We start from the raw sequence: 20,736 nt of genomic DNA, 5'->3' as shown, positions 1-20,736 counted from the left end.
TTTCATCATTAGTGAGAGTCTTCAAAGTTCCCCCAAATTAATTATTTTTATGCTAATCTGCAAAGTATGCACAAACTTTTACCTAGCTAAGAGGTTTCTTAAACTCTTATATACAAAATTTTGTCCTTATATGTATATCTGCCTTTTTACTGGGAGAGATTCCAGATTTCTCATCATCAGATTTCTTAACTACAGCCCTGGAGACTTATATACTAGTCTTGTTTTATTATTTTTCAAGATAATTCAATGTTTCAATTTTTAAATTTGATTTTAAGTTGATAAGGTGATGTATAGTTTACAGGAATAAAAGGTAAGTGAAAGTTTAAATGTGTTTCGGTGTTATTGTTTTGTAATCTAATGAATCTAATGTTTATTTGCTATTTTGAAAAGGGTCAATACTTTTTTCAGAATATTTTTTCTAATTCTCTTCATTTGGGGAGATTTTATTTTTTATTCCTACTCTGCACTTTACTGTTTTATACCCTGTTAGGTATGTGTTGTATCAACTCTGCATCTCGTTGTAAATATAGATATTAAAGAAAATATTTTCCATGTAGAATAACCTCTCAGAGAGTTATTGCTGTCTTTTGTTTTATTCATACATTCATTCAGCAAACATTTATTGAGTCTTTATTATATGGTAAACATTGGATATACAAAGAAGAATAAGACATAATTTTTGTCTTCAGGGAGGTGAAAAATGTACCTAGATGCGTCTAAATAAATTATTATATTTGAAGGAAGAGTAAACAAAGAAGGAGTTGTGGTTGGTCCAAACAGGAAACACAGTGGAGAAACTCAGAATCATGGAGATGCCAAGCCCACGGGCAGGTGACCACTAGTTAGAATGGCTGAAACTATTGACTTGGACGTAGAGAAGGAGTTGCTGGAGATGAGGCTTGAATGGTTGGAGCCAGATTTTGAAGACCTTTATTTAAATACTATGATAAAAAGCATATGCAGTGAACATGGAGTTCTTAAACATTTTTAAGTCTCAGAGTGAAAAACAGGATCTGAGACTATTAGGTGATGTTAGCTACTCTTACTAAATAGTAATTAAATGCAATCTGAATGTATTCATGGTTATGTCATTTAAAAATTGTCATTAGGTGTTTTTTCATAGATTATTGACAAATACTGCTTATTTCAGAATCTCATATTAGATATATATTTTTAATATATTTCATATTTGGCATATTTAAACATTTGGCATATTTAAAAATAATATTTACCTTGGCTTTGTGTTTCTTAATTTTTTTCCAGCTATAAGAAAGACCTGATGGATGAGGAACTAATGGAACCTCTGAAATATGCTGAACAACTTCCTGTAGCTCAGATAATACACCAGGTTTGCCTTCCATTTTGTTCTTTTGAAAGAAACAATAATTTTAATCTCTGAAAAGTAATTGCTTTTGTTAGGTTTTTCAGAATCAATGTGCTATAGCTGAAAGGCATTCCAGGCCGTCTAGCCCTATTTAGACTCCACCTATTACAGTTGGAAATCTCATTCAAAGCACAATATTAAAAGGCTACTTGCTGTATAACAGTAGAATTCTTGCTTATATAAAATACAGGATAGAATCAGAATTATCTTTTGCGCATTACTTAACAACAAGCGTTAATTTCAGAGAATGCTCATTTGCACCATTGTATATGGTACTTGTTAGTGACAAAGAAAAAGTTGAAAAAATATCATTTGGTGTAATTTTTTTGAGTAGCTAAAATGAAAAAGCAGTCTCTCCCTACTTCCTCTGCCCCACCCCATTATCAACTCTTGTAAAGTATAATTCTAAATGTCATGTGGGTAATTTTTTCATTTCCAATTTTAATGACTCTATCATCCCTTTTACATAACTGTAATCTTAAAGAAGGCAGTGTGGTAAGTTTTTAAACTTAGATTTGGTACTGTAATTTTGACAGCATATAAAGTCTGCCCTGCTGGACTAGAATCCGAAGAATTTTAAAAGTGATCTGTTGGTGAGAGTTACGGCCTTTAGACTTACCAGATTTTTCGGAGGCTGTAGATTATGGGAAATATTAAAAGCCCTTAAATGTCAGAATTTTCATGAATGTTAATTATTATTATGAGTTTTTCCTTATGTCTTTGCCAATCAAAAGAATTTTTATTTAGCAGATATGGATTGATTAGAAGTTCCAGGTTGAGTTTATTAAAAGAAACAGGCTTTTACTTTAAAATGTTGGCTATATAGATCTTTTCATTGACATTAAAATTGAATATTAAAATTCTATGAGAAATTACCAAAAATGGTCAGAAATTTGCCCCTTTTGGTAGCCTATCTGTGGTTGGTAATCAGGTCCAGTTATATGTCAGGAATTCCCTGGTGTTGTCCGAGCTTAAATGACCTAACAGCCTGCAAATGTCACATTTAAAATTCTGTCTTCATGCCTGACTCTCAGCATGAATGAATTAAACAGCAGAGCAGGCAGCAAGTCAGTATGTTCTTAACAGTCAGAGTGAGCAATGAAACAGTTTGTGGTTTGTTCAGAATAGATAAATAGAATCTGCCCAGAACAGTTCACCTAGAATAAAATCTGAAATAGGAAACAAAAGTTAACCTTTAAGATGGTTGACCAGATGAAATGTCAGTCATATTTTTACAGCTTGAATGAACCAATAAACTATGGTTTATGTAAGAGCTGCATTTTGCTATTATATACTGTATAAATTCAAAGATGAAAAACTTTGACCCTGGTGAAAATTTTTATGATGATATTCTTGGCATTATAAGAAGCTATATTAATTTTAACACTGAATTATTAAACATTATAATGAAATTTTTGTAGTAACTGAATTTATAAAATTTTAATTTTAAGATACATGATAGGAATTTATTTTCTTTTTCTTTTTATTGAATAAAATTAATTTTGTTCTCAGGAGGTAATCAGGAAAGATCATTGTTAAACCAGACTCTTATAATCTGTTCCTCTTGTTATGTCCCTTTATTGACAGTACTACAACTTTGGAACTGTTACCATTGTCTGTCCAAGTGATGTTTAAGAAACATATGAGTTATGTTGCTAGAAGTTTACTTATAAGTGGATTATTTGAAAGTGGTTTTTCCCCGAAGAGAATAGTAATAATACATGTAATAATTAGGTTCAGCCAATCCCACAAAACTTTTAAATATGTAATATATTTAAATTATAGCATTACTGTAGTATATATCTAAGCTCCACCTATAATAATAGTATGTTTTTATACTATAAGTAACTATTTTTTCTTCTAATCTTGTATCATGTTTTACCTATGCCTGTTTTGGAGCATGTGTCATTTTTATTTGAAATAATGTTATTTATTCACATGTCTTATAAATATCTTATATTTGATTGTCTTTCTGGATGTCCTTGATTTCTTGATATTCTTTTCAGCATCTAGCCTTGTGCCATGTATGTATATATCTGAATGGATGGATATATATATTTAATGGTATAGTGAGAGCCAGATTATCTCTTTTCCCTACTACCCAGCCATCAGAAGCCGGGGCCTCTCACTGGTGGCACAGTTTAGGAGCTGAAGGAGAGAAGGAGCAGGGACAGGGGCTGTAACATGAGGAGCAACTTGAGAAATAACAGAGAGAGAGGAATGTGTCTCAGTCATTTGAGTAATTAATTTCTTGTGTATGTTACTTAAACTGCATTTTACAATGAGGAGGTAGGCAAGATTTCAGTATTATCATTTCATATTGCCAAATTATATACCTTTTTTTAGGGGTCCTAGCAACATGATTGCACATCTAGGAAACCCAAGACACTCAAGTTACAAACAGTAGAACTAAGAAGAGAATCTGGTGAGATAGCCAGATATAAGATGAATAAAACTGGTAGCTTCTCTATATATGCAATAACTACACAGGATGGAAATGGGAAAAATGTTCTTTTTTTTAAAAAAATAAATTTATTTATTTATTTATTTATTTTTGGCTACATTGGGTCTTTGTTGCTGTGCACGGGCTTTCTCTAGTTGTGGTGAGCGGGGGCTATTCTTCATTGCGGTGTGCTGGCTTCTCATTGCGGTGGCTTCTGTTGTTGAGGAGCACGGGCTCTAGGCACGTGGGCTTCAGTAGTTGTGGCATGCAGACTCAGTAGTTGTGGCTCACGGGCTGTAGAGCGCAGGCTCAGTAGTTGTTGCACAGGGGCTTAGGTGCTCTGCGGCATGTGGGATCTTCCCGGACCAGGGCTTGAACCCGTGTCCCCTGCATTGGCAGGCAGATTCTTAACCACTGCACCACCAGGGAAGTCCCAAGATGGGAAAAATTTTCTTTCACAATGAAAGGAACTATAAAATACTTAGGAGTAAATTTATCAAGTAAACCATAGGCCCTGTAGTGTAAGAATCATGGAAACATACCGTGTTTCATAAGCAGAAAGTTATACCAAATATTTGATGGGGCAGGGAACTTAATATCATAAAAGTATCATTTCTCCCAAATTAGCAGTTCTAATTAGAATAGAAGCAAGTTTTTTTTTAATGTTAGAAAAAAAAAAATGACCACATAGTTCATGTGGAAGAACAAATATCCAGTAATAGCCAAAGAAGGTATATAAAAAGAGAGAAAACACAGCCACTAGAATTATATAGTTATGTATGGACAAAGGAATAGACAAATGGATTAATGGAACACAATAAAAGGGTGGATTTCAAACTTTATTTATTATAATTGACAATACGAAATACATTTTACATACATAATGACCCTTGATGTATGTTTGTATGTGTATGTTAAAAATCAGAAATAAAAGTATTATGAAACATTTGCCCTTATTACATATGATGCACACTATTTTCTTTTTCTATTTTTTAAATGGCAAATAAAACATACTAAATTGATTTCGAAAGCAACAAATAGTCCTGATCCGTGGCTTGAAAAGCACTAGAACAGAGAATCCAGAGAAAAAAATATATTGTTTGATCATTAGATATATGATTAAGATGATATGTATTTCAGTTGGAAAACAGTTAAACTTCTATTTCATACTATGTAATACAAAGTAAATTTTGTGTAAAGACTTAAAGTAAAATAAATAAATAAAATATTTAGAAGAAAGTTTAGGCAACTGCATTTTTAATCTAGAAGTAGGAAAGAACTTCTTAAAGAACACACAAATGCAGAAGATATGTTCAGCACCATAAAAATTCAATATTTTATATAACACAAGATACCACAACGTTAAAAGACTAATGTTAGAATCAAGACAAAACGTTTACAAAGAAACAATAGTAAATTGGTTAATATCTAAAATATACACAGAATTCTTAGAAGTTTATAAAAAACAACTCAGAAAAAAAAAAGAGATGAAAAACAGTTCAGAAAAAAACACAAAGAGATGAAAAGCAATTCAGAAAAAAAACCCAAAGAGATGAAAAGCAGTTCAGAAAAAAACAAACTTAAATGGTCAATGAATGAAAAGAAAGCCTAAAACTCAGTAAGGAAGTGCACATTACCAATTCAGTAAAATTATTATATGCCCTTCAAATTGGCAGAAATTAAAATCACACTTTGGAAAACAGTTTGGCAGTTCCTCAAAAGGTTAAACATAGATTTACCATGTGACCCATTGATTCCAACCTAAGTATATAAAAACATACATCCACATAGAAACTTGTACATGAATGATCATCGCAACATTATTCATAATAGCCAATAATTGGAAACAACACAAGTGTCCATCAACTAATGGATGAATAAAATATAGTACATCCATACAGTGGACCATTATTCAGTGATAAAGGGAATGAAGTACCGATACATGCTACAACATGGGTGAACCTTGAAAACAAACAATGTGTTAAGTTAAAGTCTGTCATAAAAGACCACACATTGTATGGTTCAATTCATGTGAAATATCCAGAATAGGCAAATCTACAGAGACAGAAAGTAGATTAATGGTTGTCTAAGACTAGGATGAGGTGGGGGAATGAGGAATGACTTCTAAATGGGTATAGGGTTTCTTTTTTTTGAGTGATAAAAATGTTCTACACTTGGTGGTGATCATTGTGTAGCTCTGTGAATATACTAAAACCATTGAACTGTACACTTTAAAAGGGTGAATTTTATAGTATATGAATTATATTTCCATCAAGATATTTTAAAAATTAAAATCACCCATTTCTGGCAGAGATGCTAGGAGAAAGATACTTGTATACCTTGATGGTAGATATCTGAATTATCCCTACCTTTTTAAAAGGCCATCTTGCAACATCTACTCACATTTAATATATATACCCTTCAACCCAATGGTTCCACTTGTGAGAATATAACCCATAGTGTTAATATATAAATAAAAGTACTAACATATAAGAATCTCAGTGCAATGATAATTTATAGCAGCATTACTTGTGGCCACAACAAATGGGAAACGATGTGAATGCCCCTCAGCACAGTTGATATATAGTGCGTACGATTTTCAGAAGCCACAAATCAGTAGAGCAAATACATGTTTTTCCATATTTTCTTATAACTGCACTTTTTTTTTTATCAACTAACCTCTTATCCCTCCTCCTCTTTCTGCCTAATGGTAGAAAATGTAGTCACTTACACCTAGTATTTTCTCCCTCTTCCACTCCTTCCTGGGATGATGGAATCACAGCTTAGGTAGTAGGGGGTAGTTGACGTGGCTTCATGGCACTGAGAGATTCATGGTGTTCCTCCACTGAGATTTACTGTTATATTGTATAGTTTTGGATTGGCATCTACCTCTTCTGATAATCGCTGAGTTGGCCATGTGCACAGCACATCTGTTAATATTTTACACACCATCTCTTCACATGGTTGCATAGCTCTAGTAATGTTAGAGGAAGAGAACAGAGTACGTAATGAGAAAGGCCAGCTTCTCATTTGCTGTCATTCCTTCTCTATCCATTTCCTCTATTCTCTATCCTCTTCTGTCTTCTGACTTTCTCACTTTTCTCTCTTGTCCCTTTCCCCCGTTTTCCTCTATTTTGTCCTCATAAGCTAAAGTTATATGAATTCTTCCCACTTGTTGGTGAGTGTTATTAGTATTTTCATTGGAAAGTGAATTAAGTACAGTGTCTGATACTTAGTACACACTGGATAAATATGGAGACGTTTGTTGACTTTAGGGATCTGGCATGCTGACTAAGAAGAAAAGAGAGTTAAGAGTTCTCTAAAGGTCACAAAGAGCTTGTGGCAGACCTGTTTATGATACTCAGATTCCTTTCATAGCCAACAGTGGTAGCGTTTATTAAACATCTCGGAGGAGGTGTGCAGATCGTAGGGTTCATTACACTAACAATTCAGGCAACCTAGTGGTCTTGCAGCAACACAGCAAAAGCATAAACTGCATGGGAAGGCGTAAATTGCAGCTACTGATGAAGGGAACATCACTTCACATGAAAGTACAACTATTCCTTTTAAGGATTCATCAAGTTCGGACGTAGAATATTACGAAGAAATAGAAAAATACATGCAAAAGAATGATTCGGTTAACCTTACATGCTTATGTTGATAATTTTTCTATAAAGGTGATTATTTTTTCTCTTAATCTGTTTACTGGGAAGGCAGGTACAGAACTATCTTACTGAGACAGGTACGGAGAGAAGTGTATTATTTTCCCATATGAGTAATTTTACGTTTGCTTCAGACATGTTAATTTTAAAATTAAACCACTTTTTAAAAATAGCTTAAATTTACTCTTAAGATTTGAAATATGTGACTATACTGTAGTCTTTTGTCTGTTCTTGGTCCTGATGATTATTGTCCTCATTTGTGAAATTAAACTTATCTTACTATCTCAGCCTGTTCCTATATTAAACAAGCATAAATATGCATGATTTAAACATCTTGATTAGAGATTTTTTAGTAGATGCTTTCCTGGGATTTAAGATATGTGAGAGATTCATTCTGGGTATCAACATCATGAAACAATTTTATCTTCTTTATTAATTCAAGACCCTTTACTAAGGCAAAGGCTAGGTGTAAACAAAGGCACAAACCGGTGTATGCTTTAAAAAACTTCAGCATACTCAAGTGAATATTTTGTCTTGACAGAGATATATTATCCACTTTTTCCCCACTGTGTTCTTATCCATATTCCATGCTTTTCCTGGATCCCCCAGTTTCAGTTATAAGGATTCTTACAAATCCTTTAATATTTTAATAAGTTTAGTAGATTGCAAAATCTATATTTTTTAATGCATCTCTGCAGGGTACATGGTGATGATATAGTGTAACCTATTCTCTTTCATTCACACAAGCTGCCCAAAAGATTACTATAGAGCTATGTATCCATTAAAGATTCAGTTTACTGGAAAGAAGTACTGGAGTGTGTCCCATCAGGCCTTGGCTTATAATATGGAAGGTTATCTTGCAAAATTTTGTTTCATCTATGCTTTGTTGTTCCTTTTTAATCCTAGAGGTAATTTTTTTTTTCTAGTACAACCAGTCCATATAGCTCCTGGTATGTCCATTGTTTTGCTTTGGGGTACTCTTGGCATTTGAATGGGACCATTCTTTCATTGTACAAGACTGGTCTGTGCATCACAGGATTTTTGGCATCCCTGGTCCTTCCAAACACTGGTTGCCATTAGTACTCCTCACTCATTCATTGTGATACCATACCAAACAATGCACTCACCTTTTCTGAATTCCTCCCCTCCCATGGAGGGCAGTACTACCTCAGGTTGAGTACCACTGCAGGTAATTATTTGCAGGGTTTGCCTACAGAAACTTTTATCTGTATGGTCCAGTCTCTTAATCTTATAATGTAATATTTAAAAATATGTATAATTGAGAACCTCTTCTCACTTTTCTACATTCTGAGATGTTGTCTTGGATGCTGCAATTCTAGCTTCTGTCATTGTGACATGGATTTGGACAATTTTTCAGTTCTTCTGTCCTCGTTTGTGATAGTTCTTCATCTTATTTTACTCTAGCTATTTTGGCATTTTTATGTTTTTCTATTCTAGTAATGCCTACCTCATTATAGCTAAACTTTACTAAAGGTTGACTGAAATGTCTATCAAGTAGAATATTTCTGACACTTTCTTTTTAAAAATGTGCCTATTGAATTATCAATACCTGGAAACTCATCAAAAGGCTGAATCCATACTACTCTCCCTGCCTAGGGACTGACGAAGATTGCTTTAAATTCTTATAGAGCTTTCTCTAATTGTAGACTTTAGAACTGAAGTCTAGTGAAAAATAACATACTGCTTATTTATTTTCATTCAAATTATAAGGCAAGTAATGAAAATTAAACTATTTGAAGGTCATGTGCTGCTCCTTTAATATCAACTGGGATATAATTTTAGATTTATATAAATTAATCTCAGCTTTCATATTATAACTTATGACAGTCACTTCCAAAAATGTTGCTTTTCAAGGAATAAATGAAACTGTAAAGCTATTTAAAAGTAGTGATTAATATTTCAATACTGCTATTTCATCAACTTTATGTAAGTTTGAAAAATTCTGTCCATCTATAAATTTATCATTATAGTTTCTGATATAGTAAACTTCTATATTAGAAATGAAAAGTTTGAGCCTCATTAGTCATTAAGTATTCCAGAATAAAAACAAACAGATACGAGTTTTCACCAAGTTTGTAAAGATTTTAAAAATGCGAATAGTTGATGTCGGTGAAGGGGCAGTGAGATGAGCGTGCTCATAAACTGCTGATGGGAATGTAAGTTAGTACAGCCGTTTGGGAAAGTAGTTTGTCGGTGTGTTTGTGTTTATAACTAATAATAGTAATTCCACCTCCAGGAGAGAAGAAGGAATTAGAATAGGACAGAAAGATTTACGTTTAAATCTGTTATGTTCTATTAGCATTTCTTAGGACACAGCATAATGTATAGGGTAGACTGGGATTGAATCCAGGCTTCACCATTTAATAACTGTCTGGTCTTGGGCAAGTCTCTTAATCTTTCTTTTGCAAATTATACATTGGAAATATGATGATGATGATAATGATGATGAGGACAATGACAACAGTAGCAACAGTGAAGACATTGACAGATTCATCTGGGTTAAATACTGCTGAATAAATCTAATTAGGTCCCTTACCAATTTTCCATAGCAGATGTTCCAAATATTTGCTATAGTCTTTATGCCTCTGCCTCACTTCCATCCCCTTTCATGTTCAGCTTATGACTTAGCCTCCTAAGTCTTGAGGAAATTAGGTGAAAACACCTTCAGTATACCTTCCGCATACCTTCAAGCTTATTTGTATCGTCATGAGTCTTTATCTTTTTTGTTCATCTCAAAGGAAGAAGTGTGTGAATTGTGTCGGAGATAACCTTACTTACCCTATTAGGAACGTCGTTCCATCAGTTATTCCTTTCTCTCTTGCCTTTTCTCCACTGCTGACTTAGATGTTTTTAGTCCTTAAAAAAGTCTTCCTCAATCCTGCTATAACTGAGCTCAACAATAGAGAAACAAACAACCCATTTTAAAAATGAGCAAAGGACTTGAATAGACATCAGTCAATAGGGAAATGCAAGTCAGAACCACAATGAGATAACTTCTTCATACCCATTAGGATGACTGTTATCAAAAAACCAGAAAATGACAAGTGCTGGAGAGGACGTGGAGAAATTGGAACCCTTGTGAACTGCTAGTGGAAATGTAAAATGGTATAGCCACCACGGAAAAAAGTGTGGTGGTTCCTCAAAAAATTAAAACATTTTACCGATTCCATTTCTGAGTACACAGCCCAAAGAATTAAAAGCAGGGATTTGAACAGATATTTGTGACCCATTGTCTATAGCAGCATTGTTCATAATAGCCAAAAGGTAGAAACAACCCAAATGTCCATTGACAAATAAGTGGATAAATAAAATGTGGCATATACGTACAATGAGATATTATTTAGCCTTAAAAAGGAAGGAAATTCTGAAACATGCTGAACCTTGAAGATTTTATACTAAGTGAAATAAACTAGACACAAAAGTACAAATATTGTATGATTCCACTCATATGAGGTACCAGGAATAGTCAAATTCACAGACACAGGAAGTAAAACGGTGATTTCCAGGAGCTGAGGGAGGAGGGACCTGGGGAGTTATTGTTTAATGGGTATAGTTTTAGTTTGGGAAAACGAAAATGTTCTGGAGATAGATGGTGGTGATGGTTGCACAACAATGTGAGTTTACTTAAAGCCACTGAACTGTACACCTAAAAATGGTTAAAATGGTAAATTTTATGTATATTTTACCACAATTAAAAAAAGTAAACTGACTCTCTTCATTTCTTCACTCCCATTTTTTTTTCTCAATCTACTTTATTCTAGTTTGTACTCCAGCAAATGCTCTGTATCTGTTCTTGCAAAATGTACTAAAATGTCCTAATTTTCACATCATCTTAATTTTTTACTTATTTGTGATATTTAGCTCTCTGAAACCTTTTTACTTTGCTCTTAGACCATCACTGTATACTGGTTTTCCTTCGATCTCTCTGATCACTTCCTTTGAAAATCTTTTGCTTTTATCTTCCTAGACCTATCTCTAGGATTTTGTGTCTTTTACAAATTCTTAATGGACAGGCACTTCCTACTGTTCAATCTACCATGATGGTTTTCAAATATTACTTACATGTAAGTAACCCCCAAATATCTTCATCTCCTTTGAGTTACAGAACAGTATTTTATTGCCTATAAGACAGCTCAACCTGGATCTCCAACACATTGTCTAAAACAGAATTCACCCCTTTCCTAAATGGTTCTTCTATTATGTTCTATTATGTTTTAAGTATTTATTTATTTATGGCTGTGTTGGGTCTTCGTTTCTGTGTGAGGGCTTTCTCTAATTGTGGCAAGTGGAGGCCACTCTTCATCGCGGTGCGCGGGCCTCTCACTATCGCGGCCTCTCTTGTTGTGGAGCACAGACTCCAGATGCGCAGGCTCAATAACTGTGGCTCACAGGCCCAGCTGCTCCACGGCACGTGGTATCTTCCCAGACCAGGGCTTGAACCCGTGTCCCCTGCATTGGCAGGCAGACTCTCAACCACTGCGCCACCAGGGAAGCCCTATGTTTTATATCTTAATGCCACTGTATCTTCAGTAATATTAGCTCAGAATCTTGGGCTTTTTTTTTTCCCTGTCTCTCCTCCCTCCATCTCTCCCTTCTTCTCTCCCTCCTTCTCTCCTTCCCTCTCTTCTTCCCTTCTCCTTACTCTCACAATATTCATATATAATTAGTTTTTAGTTTCTGTTTAATCTGTCCCTTAAAGGTATCTCAAATCCATCTACTCCTTTCCATATTTTGGGGGCACCTGCAAATGAATATAGAACATCGTATTTCACAGTTAATCATAATCATCATCATCAGAAAATAATTATTACCATTGAAAAAGGTATCGTTCCCATTTTATACATAGATAAACTGGGGTTCAAAATGGTTTAAGTAACTTGCCTTAGATCTTCCATCTTGTAAGTGGCAAAGCCAGAATTTGGATATAGGTCTGTTTGACTTCAAAGCCCTTCCTCTTAACAATATATAGTTCCTCTTACCAACATTGTAAAGCTCTTATAAAGGAACTTTGTTCGCAGGAAATCTGATGAATGAGGTGTCAACAGATGTAATGCATGATATGTTTAATTGAAACCATATTTTGGAAGAACTGAATGTCAACAGAGTTCGTTCAGTATTCAGCACATGAGTATCCATTTATTTAGAAACTGGCCTAAAGAGAGTCACCCTCTTTACAATTCTATTCCTGATTTCCTTCTCCATCCCAGTTGTTCTTGGCTCCCAAGAGAGGGCTTGAGACAAGGTAGAGATCTGAGGGGATGTGGGTTAAAAGTAGTAGGAGAATGTGCTTAAGATTAACTTTACTCATTTAAAATTGTACCTGTAGTTGAATCAAGAGAAAAGTTTCTTCTATGTGGTCACCTAATCTGAGGATCTATATTTAGTTCAGAGAGTTCATCAACATTAAGGATTTTTATAGACTTTTGTGAACTATCCTGATAATGTAACAACCATTTATAACATGATTTTCAAAAACATCTTCCATAAAACTGATGATAAAATATAATCAATTATAATTCATATCCTGTTTGCCTGTATAATTCTTTATCTCTTCACCACTGAAGGCAGCTTGATAGATGATAGTGGTTTGTCCAAAGTTGTAAGAAAATGAGTGTCAAAGAGCCTGAATGATCTCTAATTTGTATGAGTGGACCTTGAATACTTGAGAATTAGCTACACACAACTAAAATAAACAATCAGCAATTAAATCAACTAGACAAATACACATTTCTTTCACAAGTCAAAGTAATTTAGAGTTCATCACATTTAGAAAGCTAACATCCCTAATGAATATTAGTCATTTGACCCTTTGTATTGCTTTGAATATTAAGATCTTGGTAGTAATTAACCTTACTCCCTTTGCATTACAGCTTTATCATCTTAGTTACTAAGACAGAAGGCTTTCAGAAGAGTTTTTGGTTGTTTATAGAAAATATATTATAATTTTTTTCTTTTTCTCTTAAAATATTTTGTATAAATAGTAATGACTTGTTGCATATATTTTATAATGGATTTTTATTTCATTAACAGACCATGATATAATAGCAGTTCTAAATTGGGTTTTTGTCTTTTAAAATTCATTTGTAATTTTGTAAATGTGCCAGATATAAACAATGTCTTCATTTTCTGTATTCCATTATATCAAAATGAATCACATAGCTTCTGGTGTATTCCTAGATTTTTCTAAGTTTGTCTTAACAACGTGTAGACCATAGTATTAGGGGCATAAGTGTGCTTTGATGGTAGATTGTTGGTGTTTTGAATAAATGTTGGCTTTCTGGGTGTTGAGGCAAAAAGTACTGGAAGTGAGGAGATGGGCCGTTTTCCACCTTCAGGAAATGGAAAAGTGATGTGCTCCTTGGCTAGTTCCCTACTTTTCCGATAGAAATCTGTACATAGGAAGAAAAAGTACATTATACAGTGAAGAAAATAGAACCAGATCACTCATGCCCAATGTATCCTGTGCTTCTAGTAGGAAGGTTTTTAATTTACAGTAGAATAAGGTAAATTAACATTTTAGTTAAAGAAAAAAGTGAGGGAAATACGTTGTTACTTTTATTAACAGGCAGTTATGTGCCTATCCTGATAAACTTGACAGCAGTTAAACTCAAGGATCCACCGAAAGCAGTACTAGAAGTACCATGGCAAAAGGAGAAAATGAAACACAAGAGAATCTCTTCTCATATAAATTCAGAAACTGGCTGTTTGGATATAGACATATAAAAATACAGTGCCCTTCAGCTTAATGCTATGTACTTGGCAGTAGTTAGATACTGACTAGCAACAGATAGAAATAGTGTAACTATAGGAGTTATTTAATCTGTCATCTAAATTGACCTGAAATCACCTGAATGTGCTTTCCGATAAGGGTTGAGATTATCATTCACTTTAAAACTGATATATTCATAGCCAAAAGTCATATTTTATATTAAAGGAATCAATATCTTTAGTTACAGATTGGTAACATTCAAGATTAACTTTCATTTCATAGTACTAATCATGTTTGGTGGGTAATTAGTGAAGTATATTTCAATTATAATTTCTGATAACATTTACATAAGCACAGGTTTCTTTCAAAGATTATTTTTACTTTGGTCTACATTCAGATGTAGTTACCAGTGCCTGATCAAGGTATTCAGTTGGTTGATTTTGTTTGTGTTTCTTTTTTTATTTACCAGTTCTATCTCCAAGGTCATTAATACCTTGTGAAAACAGAATAATATCCATTTTACCTAATATTGGTTAACTAAGAGATTTCTAGTTTAAAATGTGCCAATAGACATTTAATTTTGTAGAATAAACATGTTTACTTTTAGATAGTGTTATTAAATCTATAACATTGCTAGAGCGAGATGTAATAATTCTAAATGGATATGTTAGGCACTAATTATATATTTTATATATTTTGTTCTGCTAAATAGCTATATCTGTTATACCTAAAAGTGTTAAAGTTTGTGATAGAGTAGATTCAACTGACATTTTAACAATTAATTTTTAAGAGTTTCAGACTTACTTTACTTCTTTCCTGGTACATCTTGGCTGTTTCTGCCAAAAATAAAATAGTAATTGTAATAACTATAAACCTTAGCCTGCTGTCTTCAACTAGTATAGAAGTAGAAAAGGACTGTTTCAGAACACTGTCATTTATTAAGCCATTTAGAGGGCCTTTATCCATGGGAAAGATCATTACAAGTAGAGTATGGCAAAAATAATTATAAGATTTGTTTTTGTTTGCAAATATGTCAAACATTTTTATAATGACTACCATGTCTAAAAGTGACTGTTTTTGTTAAAAATACTTTGTCAAACTTTAGATAATTTATTGTAAAAGAAATTTAGTTTAAAATCTTTTTAGGTATAAGCAAATGATGTTCAAAAAAATTAATTTGACTGAAATTAACTAATTTCTCTGAGTAATGTCTTCATTTAAACACAAAGATAGGCTTCCTGATTTGTTCTTCAGACTATATATTTCAAAAGAGAAGGTGCCAATGAACACTTAAAAGCACTGTAATGATTCTTTTGGGAGACCCACATTACAGACGTTATAAAAATTCTGCCTAAAAATATGGAGTTGGAATTTACCTTTTCCTTAAACAGGAAAATAACAAAAGCCCATTATAGTAATTTTCAATTTTTTTCCTCAACTATTTACCCATTTAGAAATAGTTGTACAACTGGAGGCAAGCATTATTCATTATTGGTGTATTAGTGGGGGTTTTGTCTTTGGTTTTTTTGTTTTTTGGGTACAGAATAAAATGTAATTTAAATGTACTTTTTGTGATAATTAAGTTGTTGACATTTTTCATATCAGAGTGAGAAGCTTTTCCTCATGGTTTGAAATCATAAAGTAATGTAAGAGTGTGCTGATTTCTCACTGCTTTCTTAGAATCATGTTATCTCGATGTTAGAAAATCTTCTAGACTTTTAAAACTCTATCCAATCCTTGCATCTCTTAGATGGCATCTCACCAAAATGTTGTCCACTCAATCATGGAAAGGTCCTCTCATGCTCCTCAGAGCAACCTGTTCTTTCTTTGAACTGCCTGTTGGAAATTTTTCTTATATCTAATTGGAAACAATCTCATACTTTCCACTCCTTCATTTTAGTTCTAGCACTAAAGGCTACATAAAACAAGTCTAGTCCTGGTTGCATCTGCCAACCATCATCAAATATTTGAAAGGTTATTACTTTTCTCCTCACTTTCCAAGATTCTGTCTTAAGGGAGACATTGTAGTGTAGTGGAAAGACCATGGTCTTTCGAATGAGTCAGGACTAGGTTCAAACCAAGGTTGGCTAATTAATAGTTTTGTTACCTTGGGTGATTTACTTACCTCTTTTACTCTAGTTCTTATCTGAAAAATGGGGTTAATACTTTCAATGAAGAATTGTTACAAGATAGTGTATATAGAACACCTGGCACATTCTTGACACTGAACAAATGTTGGTTCTTGACAAATGTTGACTCTCTTCTTCCTCTCCCCTTTCCACCTTCCCTCATCCATATTTAAGAGAATGTATTTAAGAGCATAATTTTTTATTGAGGCAGAGAATCCATTAAAATAAAGAAACAATAAGATTCACTTAGTTACTCACTGACTAATGGGGAGGAGAGAATAGGTCAAAACTACACCTTTCCCTGTATCCATTAAGTTTGGTTGAATGAACAAGCTGGTGAAACGGGCTATCCATGTAGAAAAATTCATTTAATAAGAACACAACTAGATGGTATAAATAAATAATCAGAAATTTTTGGAGTGTGCACGTTTCATTCTTTTTCTGTAAAAGATACAAATGGCAAGCAAACAAGGCAATAAAAGGAATGCACAAACTACCCAATTTCTTGTATATATCATATTTCTATATACAATTTAAATTCATATTTATACTTGTAGCCATGGGATTTAAATGTGCTTAACTCTGAGTTTCCCATGTAATATGTCCCTGAAGCACCAGTTCTACAATATGTTAGTAGTTAATAGGTTAAAAAGAGGGTTTCATGGTATAAGTTAGTGAAATGCTTAAATAAAAATTACATGTTTCTTTACTCTGGGACTTGAAATCATCTTTCATAAACTGATATGTGTTGTGACGATATCAGAGATTTGAAACACCATTTTATCCTCTTTTGAGGACATGCTTTATTCTTATAATTTATTTTATCAATATAAATAATATAAAAGCACAGACTGAAGAAAATCACGCTACAGTTAGGGGAGGAAAAATCTTCCTTCTGCTCTCTTAGGTTCTGTGGCTGGGCTTGAGAATTAAACTGACAGAAGACAGATTAACAGAAGAAAAACATAGAAATTTTATTTAATATTTTTATGTACATATGGGAGTCTTTATAAGGAAAGTGAAGACCCAAAGAAGCAGGTAGAACTGAGAGCTTATATACTTTAATAAAGAAGCAATAAATTTGTGGGAAAGTGATGAGACAGAGGGACTTGGGCTAGGGGGGCAGTAAATTGTGGGAAAGTGACTAAGAAAATATATGGGGGAAACTAATGGAAGATAAGGGTTATTTTAGTAGGTTGGTTTGTATATCATTTTGGTGTTGACTCCCGGTCTCCAGTAATGAGAATGTTCTTCCCTTCCTGGTACAGAGAGGGTACCTTTTTTTCTCATAGGAAATTTTATGATCTGCTTTTTGGTAGAAAGGTGGAGGTCAGAGAGCTCTTCCTGCACCTCCTGTTTCTCAAGTGCCTTCAGTTCAAAATAATATGCCAGAATGGCATAGCTTGGGGTAGCATGTTCTGAACCCATTCAACAGCAATTCTTTAGAGCATGGGTTGGCAAACCATGGCTCCTGGGTCAAATCAGCCCACCACCTATTTTTGTAAATAAAGTTTTATTGGAACATAGCCAAGCCCATTCATTTGCATATTGTCTACAGCTAATATTGTACTTTGAGGCAGAGTTGAGGAGGCAGAGTTGAATACTTAGAAGAGAGTTTCTGTGGCCTGCAAAGCCTAAAATATTGATATTTACTCTCTGGCCCTCTATAGAGAAATGAAAAAAGATTCTGCTCTAAAACCTTGAAATGCTTTCTCAGAATCATTCATATTTAGAAACATGACTAATTTATAAAACTACTGCATGTACCTTAATTTTATTTAAGAAGTAAGGATTTGTCTACTTTTCTGTATAAACATAAATGAAATGATCTTTTTCATGACCTACAAATGTAAGTACAAAGGAACCTATGGTAATATACATTACTACTTTTACAAGTAACAATAACCATATTTACAAGCCCCTTAGCTCAAATGGCTTGTACATAGTAGGCATTGAGGAAATATTTGTTGAATTTATTATTGATAATAAATCTAGAAAAATATAAGACAAAATATATAGTACAAAGGGATTCTTCTAGCTTTAAAATAAAAGAGCATTTCTGAATTTTGAAAGCATCTGTCAACCTATTAGGAAAATATGTTTTACTTACATTTTTCATGTGTAGGGAATAGATATATACACATTAAAGGTGCAGAGAATGATGAGATAGTATCTTTAAATCTGTGTTAGTATGCACTTAAATATCCCTTCCTACATGAATTACAAAAAAAGGGTAAATCCTAGTACTTTTTAACGTAACCATTTATATGTAGAAATATAAATTAGAGCATATGTGTGTGGAAGTATTTCTTGCTTTAAATGATCAAATTTGCAATGGTTACAAAGACATCTCTAACTGCAGGCATGTGCCAGTGTAAAGTGGAGACTGATACATTTAAAGATGCATTCCATGTGTGCTGTATCTGCTGCTTGACCATGAATAGCTAGGAGGGCAGTACTCAGGAGAGCCAGCATTTCTGGGCACGTGCCTTGTACCCATTTAGTCTCTTGTTGATATACCAACCTTTCTTCCCCAGTTCTACCCCTAAATCCTAACACCAGCTGTCTCCAATATGTGCTCTATAGCTCATTAGTCTTGTGCTTATTTTAATTGCCCCATAATATCCGTGAGGTTAAAAGAGTTGCCTGGAGGAGGAGAAGTCTGGACCCATTCCCAGAGGAATTCTGCAGTTTAGTAGCATTTTTGTAATGGTTAAGAGCGCTGACTTTGAAATCAGACTAAACCATGTTTCAGTCCTAGCGAAACCACTTACTAAATCTTCTAGCTTGTGACTAGTCAGGTTACTCAGTCAGTTTTCTCATGTTTGAAATAAGATAATAATAATTATGTCACAGTGCTATTGTAAGGATTAAATTAGATAATATATATGGAGGTCTTACAAAGGAGTAAGCACTTTGTACAGCACTCCATAAATGATAATCATGATTATGGGTAGTGGTGGTAGTTTTGTAACAATTGTTAATTTTCCTTATCCGTAAAACAGGGTAATAATATTATCTACCTTAAAGGCAATGCATTGACACATTTAAAATTCTTAAAATAATGCATGGCATATGATAAACATTTAAAAAGTGTTAACCGGGCTTCCCTGGTGGCGCAGTGGTTGGGGGTCTGCCTGCTAATGCAGGGGACACGGGTTCGAGCCCTGCTCTGGGAAGATCCCACATGCCGCTGAGCAACTGGGCCCGTGAGCCACAACTACTGAGCCTGCGCATCTGGAGCCTGCGCTCCGCAACAAGAGAGGCCGCGACAGTGAGAGGCCCGCGCACCACGATGAAGAGTGGCCCCCGCCTGCCACAACTAGAGAAAGCCCTCGCACAGAAACGAAGACCCAACATAGCAATCAATCAATCAATAAATTTAAAAAATTTTTAAAAAAAGGTGTTAACCATTATCATCTGCAGTTTCTGCTCGACTCTCTTGGGTTCTTCCCTCAGGCATTCTTATCAGTACAGATCTCTTGTTTTACAGGCTGACTGGGAATCCCGTTCCTCTTTCTAGATTCTCTCCTTTCCAAATCAGTTAGAGATGTGGAAATTTTTGTAGACTCTACAGAAATATATGTCCTTTTAACTCTGGCTTAAAATTGGGTAATATGGTAATTTGTATCTTGCAAGGTATAACTTGTCAAATTTATTGCCATGAAGTTCTTTTTATATCCTCTTATTACCTTTCGAATGTCTGTGTAATCTATAGTGATAGTCCCTCTTTCATTATTCTCTCTTTTTCTCTTTTAATCAGTTTTGTGAGAAGTTTATCAATTTTACTGAACTTTCAAAGAAGCAGTTTTGGGCTGTTGATATTTTTCTCTCTTTTTTTGTTTTGTCTTTTATTGAATTTCACTTTTTAATTTTCTTTTTTCTGCTTACTTGGGTTTCATTTGCTCTTCTTTTTCAGATTTCTTCAGGTGGAATCTTAGATTACTGATTTTAGAAATGTCTTCTAATATAAGCACATAAAGCTATACATATCTCTGTAAGCATGTTTTATGGACATCCCCCACATTTTGAAGTGTACGAATAAAGAATGTCGCCTGCCATTTCAGTAAACAGGCTGCCCACCATCAAGCCCTCAGCCCCTGCAGCCCCCCCGACAGTGCACCCTGAGGGGAACTCAGGACGCAGAAAAACAGGGTACTGGCGCTAGATAGTTAAGGTGCACATCAAAGGAAGAGTTTCAGTAAGCCCAGACTCTTGCATCTTTCCATACATAGAAAAGTGCTAAATTCATTAACTTGAGATGTCTGGTTTTTTTTAATATAACTAGCAGTAAGTAATCTTTTGATGTTGGACCCCTGGGTTTGTTTCTTTTTCTTAATTTTTCAAAAACTGCTATATATCCTGATACATTCTGGCTCCTCCCCTGC

The 20,736-nt window shown here is 34.2% G+C and overlaps 1 protein-coding gene across 2 annotated transcripts in view; it reads left to right on the top strand.

The window, feature by feature from the left end:
• The window catches only part of PIGK (phosphatidylinositol glycan anchor biosynthesis class K), a 145,757-nt gene that overhangs the window by 109,489 nt on the left and 15,532 nt on the right, over positions 1-20,736 (top strand). For both annotated transcript variants that reach the window (XM_007191754.2, XM_007191755.2), the window contains one exon: positions 1,264-1,348. In XM_007191754.2, coding sequence (XP_007191816.1) covers positions 1,264-1,348 — 85 coding nt within the window. The remainder of the gene's footprint in view (positions 1-1,263; positions 1,349-20,736) is intronic.

The sequence above is a fragment of the Balaenoptera acutorostrata genome, chromosome 1 (assembly GCF_949987535.1).
Source record: "Balaenoptera acutorostrata chromosome 1, mBalAcu1.1, whole genome shotgun sequence".
Classification (NCBI taxonomy): Eukaryota; Metazoa; Chordata; class Mammalia; order Artiodactyla; family Balaenopteridae; genus Balaenoptera; species Balaenoptera acutorostrata.
This window is presented reverse-complemented; position numbering and strand designations above follow the sequence as displayed.